At 46.9% G+C, this 12,534-nt stretch overlaps 4 protein-coding genes across 4 annotated transcripts; 3 read left to right on the forward strand and 1 right to left on the reverse strand.

The window, feature by feature from the left end:
- Nucleotides 1-566: 566 nt before the first annotated feature.
- Nucleotides 567-1,552, forward strand: F5Y00DRAFT_216765 (uncharacterized protein). Its single transcript, XM_048005581.1, has 3 exons — nt 567-1,153; nt 1,206-1,359; nt 1,457-1,552. The coding sequence occupies exons 1-3, from the start codon at nt 1,060-1,062 to the stop codon at nt 1,545-1,547; spliced, it is 339 nt and encodes a 112-aa protein (XP_047867677.1). The 5' UTR covers nt 567-1,059; the 3' UTR covers nt 1,548-1,552.
- Nucleotides 1,553-2,844: 1,292 nt separating this feature from the next.
- F5Y00DRAFT_259239 (phosphoglycerate mutase-like protein) lies at nt 2,845-4,124 on the forward strand (the record flags this gene model as incomplete). Its single annotated transcript, XM_048010841.1, has 3 exons — nt 2,845-2,880; nt 3,016-3,908; nt 3,971-4,124. The coding sequence occupies 3 exons, from the start codon at nt 2,845-2,847 to the stop codon at nt 4,122-4,124; spliced, it is 1,083 nt and encodes a 360-aa protein (XP_047867678.1).
- Nucleotides 4,125-6,977: 2,853 nt separating this feature from the next.
- On the forward strand, nt 6,978-8,795 carry F5Y00DRAFT_216818 (uncharacterized protein). Its single transcript, XM_048005582.1, has 2 exons — nt 6,978-8,416; nt 8,483-8,795. Exons 1-2 carry the CDS (start codon nt 7,177-7,179, stop codon nt 8,758-8,760), a joined length of 1,518 nt encoding a protein of 505 aa, XP_047867679.1. The 5' UTR covers nt 6,978-7,176; the 3' UTR covers nt 8,761-8,795.
- Nucleotides 8,796-10,183: 1,388 nt separating this feature from the next.
- Nucleotides 10,184-11,849, reverse strand: F5Y00DRAFT_216840 (uncharacterized protein). Its single transcript, XM_048005583.1, has 3 exons — nt 11,680-11,849; nt 10,614-11,606; nt 10,184-10,553 (listed from the first exon to the last, which is right to left on the reverse strand). Exons 1-3 carry the CDS (start codon nt 11,747-11,749, stop codon nt 10,330-10,332), a joined length of 1,287 nt encoding a protein of 428 aa, XP_047867680.1. The 5' UTR covers nt 11,750-11,849; the 3' UTR covers nt 10,184-10,329.
- Between the last annotated feature and the right edge of the window lie 685 nt (nt 11,850-12,534).

A 12,534-nucleotide genomic window follows, 5' to 3' on the forward strand; every position in this document is an offset into this window, starting at 1 on the left:
CCAATTTCCGAAACGACAAATTGGTCTTGGTCCCTTGGTTGTGGCCAAGTTCAGCCACCCTACGCGATTATTGCTTTGATATTGTAGAAGTCTAGAATTCGATACTATGGTGGTTCTAATACGCACTTGTCAAGGGCCAATCAGGACTACGTAATATTAAATAGACTCAAGTGAACACAATGCCAAGTCTGGAGGTTGCATTGGAAGGGGAATCAAAAGAAATGAGACTGTCACTTTGCACGGAGTTTTTCCATATTCGGCTAATGGGGAAACATCCCAGCGCCGATGAGAATTTATGCCCCAATGAGAGATTGGCATGGTATTGTTGCAAAAGTCGATCAATGATAGATTCCCCAAGATGGTCGGGGTCTGGGGATCTTAACGACTAGGTAGGAGTCAAGGAGCTTACTATTTTAGGAGGCTTTGGTAAAGGGCTTGTATTAAGGCGCGAGCTGACCCCTGGTCAATTGGGAACATTTGGGAAAAAATACACCAATAGGAAGGCGAAGCGATCGGGTCAAGCTTTTTATTCCCCCATATTCTAGATGTCCCACATTGCTTCAGATCCTGCTGAAACGTCGCGAAATCCTGGAGAGAACCCTAAGCTATTATCACGAATAGGAAAAGTCCAGTGACTAAAGTGTGACGGCGCTTCTGTTTTACACCCGGTCACTGACAAAATGCAGGGCGTCTCGAGCTGCGCAGGGTCGAAGCTAAGCCTATTGTCGTCGTGATTGTCGTCGTGAGCCTGTCAAGATGACATTGTTGGTTAGTATGTAGTATAACCGGCTGCCCCATCAGTTCTTACTATGTAGAATATCCAAGTATATAAAAGTAGCCAAGAATCCCACGATAATTCAACAGTTTCTCTTCTTCATTCCGCTATCAATCATCAAAAATAACTCGTCTCAATTTTCTTCATTCTATTTCGTTCCTTATTCGTATTCTTGGTGGCTGGTCCTCCTCTTTAACTATCATTCACTTCTCTTGAATACGATCCCGCGGACGTGTACAGCTTCTATTTTTCTCAGCCAACCGCTTTCTACCCATCCAGTCAAAATGAAGTTCTTCTCCATCCTACTCCTAGCCACCGCCGCCAGCGCTATGGTGATGCCTCGTCACCACGCTGGGCGCAAAGCCAACGGTGGTAACAGTAAGTCTATACTATTGCGGATTTGTGTAATTCTCCTAACAATTGTGTATAGACAACAACAACGCCGCTGCTGTAGCAGCAGGTACCGGAAACAACGGCAATGCCAATGCTAACAACAACAATGCCGCCGCCGCCGCCGCTGCTGCTACCGGTAATACCAACAATAACAATAATAACGCCGCTAACAATGCCAACGCATGCAACAAGTAAGTGATTCTCACCCCGGGAGCTTGAAATACGAACCCATCATTTTTATATTGCTTTTTCATTAATACCGACACTAATGGCTAACTTTGAACTTAGCAACAACAAGCGTCACCACGCCGGAAAGCAGGCCAACGGCAACAACAATAACAACGCCGCCGCTACCGCAGCCGACGCCAATTGCAACTAATGACGCTTGTTTACCTCTTACGCCTTAGGGTGATGGTTATTTGGGGTTTACCGAGACTTGTTGTGATCCTTTTGGTTGTGAAGTACATACGATACCTCTTGGGAAGTTGATAGAAAGCACTAGCGCGCATGAGCGAAGTGTACCATATAGAATGAAGATTATTTGAGCGAGAAAGCTTCCCCAGATCTGTGACTGCTTGACACTTTGATGCTTTACATAATCTTCGGACGACGAACAGTTCGAGGCTTTTCTCATAGGTACTAGGTATACCTACCTAGTTAGTATTACTTGCAGAAATGATATATGATAGATTTATGCCACGGCCAGCACAAATAATTCTATAAGCCCGTATTTTGGTTGACTTGCTTTTCGGGTCCATAATTCCCGGCAAAGTTTTACATACCGCCATTTGCCCTTGTCGCTATGTATGTATTATATAGTTTCCTTATTGACAATCGAATTTAGGAGGGTACAGAGCTAAGGATCAGATCAACACGTTTGATGCTGCATATAGACTAGCAGCTTGAATATTGTCGAAGAGAACTATGTCCTCAAGTGCGAGCTTGACACGGTGGAGTACTCCATCTAAGATATGTCCAACCAGAATTAATAGTGAACTGTCTGGGCAAATCAAACTGCGTAGATTTTAAGAGATAACTCTACCATGTTAAGCTCGCACTTAAGGACATAGCTTGCTTGATAGGCAGTTTAGATCTCGCTAGTTATTGGTGTTCCCAGTTATGACGATTGGGCAATTAGACTTCGCGATGTTAGGCATATAACGATTTGCAGTGGCACTCAATCTATCGCCAAGATATTTGGAATATGCTCTACATAGTAACTCGTTAGAAAATAGCGCCTATTTTTAAGGATAATTTCATTACCTAACCTAGTATAACTAGGTACCCAAGTTGAGTGTACTGGTGTATTATTATTATTATGTCTTATTCCCGAGTAAACGTGTTCGCGCACGTGATCGTGCTATGACCTCAGTCTACCTCGGCATAATATTTTAGGTACATTGGTACTTTCTTCACAAGCCCAGGTTCAACTTGAATGTTCTCTCTTCAGAGTTTACCGTCAAGTTTCTCTCATAAATATTTCATAAATATTAAATTATTTCTAGGACACTACAAATCACAACTATACATCTACTCCAGCACGGAACGTGGTATAATCGAATGAGTAGCAGTACGGCGTCCGTCTTTCTCTTTCCCGGTGGCTTCACTATTGCTTTTCAACTGGCCAATTAGATCCTAAGCAACCTACCGTCGCATATAGAAATAGACATCAGTCAATGTCTCTAGAAGTCATTTACGTGACCCGGCATGGGGTAAGGTGTGCTAGTTCTAGTCTATCCATAGCATATACATTCTGTTTTGACCCCGAAATTATCTCATCTCACCCCTACTTTACAGCGGAAGCCACTTCGAAGCTATTTGGGTGAATACAAACTTATCCTCGCTAGTTCCGTTCCCCATGGGCTGTTGACCCGTCTACTGGTAACTATACCGCTTCCGTCCGTTCTCCTACGGGTTTACCAACCGACCCGGCTCTTGCATCCCACGGCATTGAGCAGGCAAACGAGCTAGCGGAATACCTACTAGGGCTTGACCCGCCGATAGAGCAAGTCTATTCTAGTCCCTATTATAGATGCATGCAGACAATTCAGCCCTTTATATGCAAACTTAGAAATCGAGAGGCCCAATCGTCTGGGAATGTCTCAGGAGATCCACACTCCAAGATTCGTGTAGATCTCGGCCTTAGTGAATGGTATGGCCTAGCACACTTCGAGCACCCGTCATCCGCACCCCTAAACAAGTTGCAGAGCCTCTTCCCCGAGCTCGATGCGAGCTACGCATCTAGTCCGGCGCCTTCACGCCGTGGGGAGACTCTACCACAGTTGCATGATCGGGTTGCACAGGCGATCGACTTCATTATTAGACGCAGCGACCAGGAGGGTCATAAAGCCGTGCTAGTATGCACTCATGCAGCGGTAGTTATCGCGCTAGGGCGGGTTCTTACTGGGCATGTCGAGCAAGACTTCGGGGCATTTACTTGCGGACTAAGCAAATACAGGCGGCGGCGTCGTAGCGCCATCCAAGCGTCTATAGAGTCTGGAAGTAAGGCAGAAACTGACGCCCTAATCCCGGCAGCGCGGGACGACGGAGAGACTAGAGAAGCAAGATCTAAAATCCACTTGAAAATCGATCCTGAATGCAATGTCGATCGCCAGCCACACGACTCAGTGTCGCCCGATCCAGGGTCGCTAGGGAGAGTTGGCTCCGGACTTTACGGAGGCTGGACTTGCGAATTGGACTCTGAATGTAGCTTTCTTCGAGGCGGCGAGGAAAGAGGATGGTGAGCATCTCTAGTAATCTGCCTCTTTCAGGGGGGTTCAGCCCTGAACTAACAAATGACAGGAAATTTTCTGGCGACGAATCGTTCATCGAGGCGGACGATAATAGCGTGTGGCCGTCGGCAGCGGCCTCCAACCTTGACCCAACCGCCGAGGACGGTAGAATAGCAAGTAGCAACCGCCATAGTGACCCAGTAGTCGATCGGTCTAAGCTATGATGCTGAGGCTCTCACGAATCAGCTTGTCGTATTCAATAGTATCGTTGGCTGTTTTGCCGCACCGATCTAGTCCTCAATCAGTCTCGTCTAGATTACTATTCTCTTGACTTTGCAAAAAGGTCTAGCGACGCCTTCAAATTTTCTTTCTATTATAGACCTACCTAACAACAATTCCCCATTGGGACTAAGTCGCCTCCTGTCGTGAATTCACATCAAATACTGTCCATCACACAGAGGTTGTTAATGCACTTGAACTTTAGGTGTAACGATGACACGAAAACGACTTATTGCAACGTCTGGTTGGTGTTTTAAAATCGGTGCTACCATCTTGTGGGTGGCTTGTCGTCTTGTCTATCTTACTCCAGAAAGCCTCGAAGGCAATTGGAATATTCCCAACCCGATTGAACCATAAACTGAGCATGTTTGCATTCTCTGGCAGCGAAAGTGGACGTCAATAACGACGCAGCTGAAAGCTAAGACAGTCTTAGATGTTTACCTAGGTATTCATAGACGAAAATCAATGACCTCGACAATGTGACGTGTCAAAATGGCCAGTTCCTTAGCAGGTTAGTTTCTTGTCGCTAGTGGAATTGGCTTAAACAAGACGGAACTGAACCTGCTAGGTATACACTAGTAGTAGGTATGGTCTCGGCTTCTGCACCATGTTAAAGACCACGATGATTCCGAATTCTCCACGACGCGAGATTCAGTTTAGCGTTAAGATCTGACCATCAGGCCGCTGAGACATCTTGGCTTACAGAACCCTGGAGACGATCAGTCCGGAGAACCCTTGTGAACGGTACTGACGAGCGGTGTCTTGATCGTCATTACGGCAGATAGATCCCGTCCTGCCCAATGGGTTTGCGAATTTTGTAAAACTTGCTGAAAGCCTCAACATCATTCGTACTACACGCCCCTCCGTACGTGTACTGCATCTCGACGGGCCTATTGGTTGAGAAAGAGCACAAAAGACGGGATGAGAAAAGAAATTAAGCAAGACCCCGAGCCGGTTTGAACACAGAATCGAGGAATTGTGTTTTTACCGGATCTGTGAACAAAATTCGACTAACTACCTCGCCAAGGCTCAGCCGCTAGGTGTTATAATCACACTAAACACCGAATATACTACATAGTTACGGCGTTTACTAGTTTCGGGGGTACCAGATTTAGGAAGTTGAAAAATAGGGGCAGTGGAGAGACTTTGAAAAATAATTTCTAAAAAAGACATCGGCTTCGGATGCTTAATTTAGGTACCTCGGAAGGCCAAGGGGCTACCAGCTTGTTAGACGCCGTCCAAGTTCTTTCAACCAACATGAAAACAAATTTAGGTGATATTCGAGTGCTCGGAACAAGGGAGACGCGATTGATCCTTCTCTCGATGCAGTTTTCTACTCAATACTGGCGTCTCTTATCATCATGGTAAATGGCTCATCTTTTCGCATTTGGCGCCCTCTGCATTTCCCCATGTTCCCATGTTGGTAACATGCGATTCACATGCCTGATTTACACTGTCGGGGGTCATAGGCGCAGGGCCACATAATTCTTCAGAGCCGAGTTGGGTAATGATTTCCCTTAGCCCGATTATTCACCTCTCTCTGACCGGCCCGAGTGTCGAAAAGTCTCGACCACGAACGACCCCCACGATAAAATGATCCAATGAAAATTAATCACAAGCTATGTTGTCGCGCTTACGGAACCCGAAAAAGCACATCACCGTGCGGCTTTTGGTCTTTACCTATGTGCCTACCTAGGTTACCTGGTACCTATATAGACGAACCTAAGCCTCTTTCACAAATGACACCCTAAGACAGCGTTCTCTCAAGTGGTTGGCGCCATGATGGCCCGGGTTGCTTATGCGCGCTTCCTGACAATCCCCATCGCCGGCTGACAGCACATCTGGCATAATTCAGTTATGTCCTTCACATCTATTCCATCCTATAACCGGTCCGCGTATTTTCACCCCCTCTTCGGTTGGCCTGCCCCTGGACCTATTCGATGGTTCTATTGGTAGACCGGTCCCGACAGCTTGGGAACCTCTCAGGGTTATAAGCGAATGGCGTGCCGTTGACACATAAGAGGTCATTCACAGTGCCAAACGGCGGTAATTAGACTTATCGGCTGGAAAAGACGGGATTGATGTTCAATTGCTTTGTTTCTATCCCACTGGACTCCCGCCTTACGCCTTAGACGATATCCGATACCATTAATGCGGAGGGCGTTTTTTAGTACCTATGGCTATTCCCACATACTCATAATGTCTTGCTTGCCTTTATTCTGGCTTTGGTCTCATGCACGATCGGCCACCATCGATGTGGTTACATTGATTGAAACAGTGTGTCTGGGCTGTCCAGGTCTGTATCGAGAATAGCCTTAGACCTCGAGCCCCCCCTTGCGCCGTGGTCCGTCCATTCAAGCATCTCAGACTGGGGACGGATGGGCTCCTCTGCTTGGGTATACCGCCACTCGACCAAGCGTTGTCATTCTCTGTATCGTCCGTTCCTACCCTACCACATTTGGCCACCGCTCCCGCTTCCGCTCGCCTCTTGTCGAACTTAGATTCTCGGTGCAGAATGGCGTATTCTCCGCAGTAGTTCATATTTCTCATATACCCGCCAATCGCTTGACTAGTAGAATCTTCTAAAAGAAAAGCCATTTTCTCGTCATTTTATTAGAGACATAGGCGTACTTATCAACCCCAAGCCGTGGTATATATTAGAAGCCAAGAGACGGAGTACCAATAGTCACCACTCAAGCCGCACCCCGGGGGTGTCTCTCTACTGCAGGGCTGCTGCTCGTCTGTAAGGTTGCATCGAGTACTCTTCAGTAGTCTTCAGTAGACTCAACCCTGTATATCGGGACGTTGTTGGTCTATATTAAACAGTAGGGTACCTGTCCCACACTAAATCCTCCTCTTACATCGATTCGAGAGTCATAAATAGTCTTCATCCCTTCACGCTTTGATCAGCAAACATTCTTCACTATCTAAGTCTTTATCTAATTCCTTACCCTTACTTCTTCTCATAATATCAACGAGTCGACTTTTACCAATAGCATGCCAATTCAATACGATAGCAATATGACAAGGATGGATCATTCAACTATTCAGCGAAAACCGCTTTTTAATTCACCACTCCCACTCCGTACGCCACAGTCCGAGTCGGTCCCACTGAATACATGCCTACTTCCACCGGTTAGTTCTTATGGAAGAGTTGAAAGCACGATTCGCCTCACAGATATCTCATTATATCCTCATTCACCAATCAGTGAGAGGTCCGGCTCTTCATTCTCCCATGATTCTACCGCGGAAGCGTGGGAAAATGTTTCGACTACCACAGAGCCGTGGGAGAACATTTCGATTAGGTCATCACCCCCTCAGTCACCGAAGTCAAGGCACGAGCCCGATGACATTCCTCGGGTTGGCTTAGTACCCCTTCGTGGAGAGGTTCTTAAGCGTAAATGTGATAACTTGGCTGAAAGCTCGAAGAAAGCCAGGCTCCAACCAGTCACACTCCCAAGTGTTTACCATATCCTGTCACCCGAGGAGTGTGAAGGTCGTCGACCCACTTGCCACCACAGACCTCGGAGGATGCTACAGACACCTAAGTCTAGCCCGGGGCCCGAAAATGCGTACTCTTTCTCATCACAGCCAGGCTCTCCGGCGCCGGAAGATCCTATCGTCCAGTGGCTCAATCTCAGAAGGAAGGAATCTAATGGTTGTCAAGAACTCCTTTCGCAACCCCGAAACTCAAGGGGAGTTTCTTTGAACATCTCCTTGGACATTTCCTTGAAATTCTGCGATTCGCAACCAGTATTTTATCGGGAGAAGCAGCAGTACACACCGCAGTCCCACGGCTATTGTCATCGACCCCGATCACAACCCTCACTGTCTGAAGATTCTGAGGAAGGCTGCAACAAAAAGACCACCCACAACAACCTCAAGTACACAACAGAGGAGGCCGATTTTATTCGATTTAACAAATACGAGATGAAGCTTTCGTGGGAGGAGAACAAGCGTCTCTTTAGGAAGAAATTCCCAATGCCACCTGGAAAGCAACGCAGGACCCAAGGCATCCAAGGCGTTCACTACAGAGACAACCAACACGTCCCTCACCTTATAGACAAGGGAAGAAGGCTTGTGTTTCTACCCGAGGGACACGTAGAGGCAGTGGTTGCTGGGGTTCGAATGCAAAAGGAAAATAAACCATACTTCAGCCTAACCTACCTATACCCCGAGCGAGCCATGCTTTACGACTGGGTGCCACACAAGATAAAAATCGCGGCTGCTGAACTAGGTAAGTCCCTGTCAGATAGGGGGGTTTCCCCCTTCCATAGCAGCCGTAGCTAACGAATTCAACCAGCCGAGGAGCGCGCTGCGCAGAAGGAACAAGCACGACGTGAAGCGATCGAAAAGGGCATATGGAAGGAAAAGCTGCTGAGCGGCAACTGCGTCTGCTGTTTCAAGCCGGACGGCGACAAGGACGCCCAGAAGCGTTCTTATCCACGCGAGGCCTCTCCGGAAGAGAGCAAATTCGCCGTGCCCCCCAAGCTCGCAGACGACCCTCTCCAAATTTCGCACGTCGTCAAGACGGAAGACGGGTTCTACGCGAATCCTACCTTCGGAGGAAGCCATAGGTGACTGACTTGAGACAGTACGACGCTCAGGCAGACACTAAGAGCCTATACCGCCTGTTGTCTCACTCACTCACTCAGACCATCTCGGAGAGCCGACAGACATATCTACCTACATACACGCATACATACCTAACATAATACCTACATGCATAGACGCCCGATCCGAAAGCCTCATAGGCTTCTCCCGTTTTCTTTCGTCTGTATCTATTTGTCCAACCAACTCGAGTTATCCACGGGGTCATCTACGAATCCCAGACCCCCACCACCACCATAACGAGTCTATCTATCTATTTATTTATTTCTTCCATCTCTAGAAATACATCGCGACGGGGAAGCGCCGTCTGCCTACCTAACGTGCCTAAGCATGGCGAGGGACAGCCACCCAACGAACAAATGGTCTGGAGGCGGTGAGGTTGGGGGCGTCAGAGGGAACGAGAAAGGGGGGCCTTGCTGACTTGGCACTGGGAACCACAGCTTCTTTTTTATATTTTTTTTATCCTCTCTCCTCCTTCTGGGTACTCGGGGTTGGAACCGGGTTGACTGAATTACCGATTCGCTGGTTCCTTGATCTAATCTGATTTTATTTGATTTTATTTCGTTCGTATGGGCTACGGATTAACGAATGAGGACGTGGACACGGAAATGGGTATTGGCACGGATTAATGTATATAACCTCCTTTCTCTCCTTCTTTCTTGCGTCTTGAAGCGGCTATTGTTTTGTTTCTTCTTCGATTCTGCCTATTTTGTTCGCCTACTCGTGAGGCTCTAGTTGTCTTCTAAAAATTCCCGTGTCTTAAATAGGTGGTTTATCTGGTCAGCAAGTACTTGTTCGTAGCGTATATGCAATGGTTGGGCGGTCAAGCGGTATCAAGGGAGGCCTTTTTTTCGTTAAGGCAGGAATAAAAAGCAACCATCTTTTTTTCTTCAGACATTTTCAGTCGTAATCAGCTTCATCATTCGCCAGCTATGTGCCTGTTTACCTAATAAATCATCATCTTCTTCAGCGTGAACAAGTTAGTAGTTATGGTGTGTTATTCACCTACACCGGGGCTTGAACAAGCACTTGCTAGAATTCACGCTATATAGATGACTACTACGCTGCAGAAAGCAAAAAATAGTGGGATGCAATGCTATGTGATTCCTCTTCAGACTGGCTGGATTCATCGGCTGTGCTACCTGTCTATCTACGAGAGAGGTTGAAGGTGAAGTTTGCCTAACAGTGCTACCGCACCAATAAACGACTGTCATAAGGATGGCCATCCACGGCGATATCCATTCCATATTCGGGCCATTCGGGATTCACATGCGGATCGGGACTAGGGCATGTTTGCTTAAACCCTGCCGGACAAGGCTGGGCAAGGTAGAACCCCCTTTTCCCTCGTCAAATTATATTTCGGAAAACTACAACCAGGGGTCTAACGCCGATGCTATGCTAGAATACCGGGCCGGGCTGTAGACCAACCCGTTCAATAAAAACCAGCCATTCATAGATGTTGGCACAAATTAATAATGTGCTTCGTAGACTAGCCGCGCGGTAGGTAACGATGATATCGAGATTTCGTAATAGCACTTTTTACAGTTGGTTTGCCATGAACCTATCCCGAGGACGACTAATGTACGCAGCGAATCTGCTTGCCTCGTCCTTATCGGTAAAAGCCGCATCGCCGTCATCTTCATCTAGATCATACTCCTCGAGATCTGAGGCGTTGCCGGTTCGGAAAGAATATGGATTCTTATCGAACTCATCATCCGAAGCAACTTCCTCATCGGGGTAGTCCGCTGCGTAATAATTCTCGGCTATATACCCGTGAGTGTGCTGAACAATAGGGAACCTTCTAATTAGAGAGTAAGACGTACCGTTTTCGTCCTCCTCGTCCTCGGCCCATTCGTCTTCACTATTATCATCCTCTCCATAAAAGTATTCCATATCAGGCTCTTCGTCAAACACGAGGAGTCCAACGCTGTGTGGAGGCACGTGCTCTCCCATCTTGCTTGCAGGTACACGTTCGTAGGTTTCGATAATGTAGTCACTATCACTGTCGCTGATATCAGCATCCGTATCCATCATATCCTTGTCCGCCGGGGCTTGTATCTCCCCAGGGTGTCGTTCTGCATATCGCTTGATCGGTTTGGGCCTGAATCTGTGTTGGCTGGCAGTGGAGCGTTGCTGTCGCTTCTCCTCTTCGGCCTTCTGGAGGTTCAGACCAATTTGCTCCATTGTGTATGCATCCAGCTCAGCCGTTAACTTGTCTATATCTACGTTCCATCGTTCGGTTATGGATTGCGGGAGGTCGGCTTTGTACTTTTCCCCATCTTGCTTCTTTGCAAGCTTTGCTACACCCGGCTTCTTGAGCTTGCGAGGCTCTGGTTTGTCAATTTCCATGTCCTCCGTTGCGGTAGGTGCTGGTCCGGGTATTTGACTGGCAGCATTGGTAATAGCTTGAAACTTTTCAAGGGGTCTAGACGAGATTCTTTTAATCTTGCGTTCCACGAATAACGCAGGTGCAGAACGTTTCTTCGAGACGCCTCCATGAGATCGGCCGGGCTGAGAAGCCGTCGCGAGCATTATATCTTTTCTCGACATGTGAAATCTTCGAGGCTCAGAAGGGGTATTAACAGGGCTCGCGGACTTGGAAGATTCGCTGGTAGTCTCATTATCGCTGGACCCATCATTGACGATAGTGTCTGATGTCTTGGGGCTTTGGAATGCCGGGGTCTTCGAGTGCGGGTGAGAGGTATGAATGATTGGTTTGTGCGATTCGGATGGAATGTTCTCGGCAGAATTAGCTCGCTCTTGTTGTCTTTGATACACAAAGGCTTCGCTCCGGTGCCTCTTGTTCTCCTGGACACCTAGAATAAAGGTCAACTGCTAATTTCTCCACGGCGCGTAATGAGATGGGTAACGGGTAACGCGATAACTTACGAAGAAAAGAGACTGGGGCCTCCTCTGTGGCCTTTCGCTTCACGCGAATTAGCTGCGGTGGTACAGACATGGTAATACAGGAGATTCGAGCAGATATTTGAATGTAGACTATGCTATTCTGTACCAAAAGCTGGCAGCGCAACTGTTGTTAGAAGTTGTAATGAGGAACTCTTTAATGAGTTGTTCTATGGAAACTATTTGACGTGGGGCAGATACATAGGTACCTCATATGTCATCTACGCATAGGTACTTAGGTACCTAACGTAGGCACATGTGTATTGTGCATTATGTAAGATACCCACCTAATTAGCCTTAAATCAGTACCTAGGTACGTGGATAGCTTTATCTTATCTATCGTTCGTATTTTAGTCAATATTATTTTCTTAATTGAATTATACGCAAGTAACCGCGATCATTTATGACTATTAAGATCATCGTATACACATGATAGAATATTGACTTAAGATAGGAGCCATGCCTTAGGTATACTTCTGATGTGAACCTAAAAGGAAAACTTTTAGACGTATTTTCATTGGGAAGCTCTGATATACTCTTAAACGACCATGGAGTCTGGGGTGAGAGAAACTAAAAGGTATTTTCACACAATAGATATATGAAATGCTTCCACGCCATGTCTTTTACGCAACCCGCGGACTATATTAGACGTCGCTTCATTTTAAATACGTAGGTACCCAGCATGGAGATCTCCTAGAATATTCGAAGTCAAGAACAGCTTCAGCTTATAGCCCCTATCAGTAGTTGAAAGAGTTAAAATGGCTACGGTACCAATTATTGTATCAAGTTTTAACCTAGAGAGTTAGGGTTGTGGGTAGTAACGAGCCTAAGTACCTACCT

The sequence above is a fragment of the Daldinia vernicosa genome, assembly GCF_022497035.1.
Source record: "Daldinia vernicosa strain CBS 139.73 unplaced genomic scaffold F5Y00scaffold_9, whole genome shotgun sequence".
NCBI lineage: Eukaryota > Fungi > Ascomycota > Sordariomycetes > Xylariales > Hypoxylaceae > Daldinia > Daldinia vernicosa.

Excerpts from the sequence above, each read along its gene's own strand:
- F5Y00DRAFT_216818 (XM_048005582.1), top strand. The coding sequence starts at position 7,177 with ATGCCAATTCAATACGATAGCAATATGACAAGGATGGATCATTCAACT. Across the intron at positions 8,417-8,482 it reads AATCGCGGCTGCTGAACTAG|CCGAGGAGCGCGCTGCGCAG; the intron begins GTAAGTCCCTGT and ends GAATTCAACCAG.
- F5Y00DRAFT_216765 (XM_048005581.1), top strand. The coding sequence starts at position 1,060 with ATGAAGTTCTTCTCCATCCTACTCCTAGCCACCGCCGCCAGCGCTATG. Across the intron at positions 1,154-1,205 it reads CAAAGCCAACGGTGGTAACA|ACAACAACAACGCCGCTGCT; the intron begins GTAAGTCTATAC and ends AATTGTGTATAG. Across the intron at positions 1,360-1,456 it reads AATGCCAACGCATGCAACAA|CAACAACAAGCGTCACCACG; the intron begins GTAAGTGATTCT and ends CTTTGAACTTAG.
- F5Y00DRAFT_216840 (XM_048005583.1), bottom strand. The coding sequence starts at position 11,749 with ATGTCTGTACCACCGCAGCTAATTCGCGTGAAGCGAAAGGCCACAGAG. Across the intron at positions 11,607-11,679 it reads GGCCCCAGTCTCTTTTCTTC|GTGTCCAGGAGAACAAGAGG; the intron begins GTAAGTTATCGC and ends CCTTTATTCTAG. Across the intron at positions 10,554-10,613 it reads GGACGAGGAGGACGAAAACG|CCGAGAATTATTACGCAGCG; the intron begins GTACGTCTTACT and ends ACGGGTATATAG.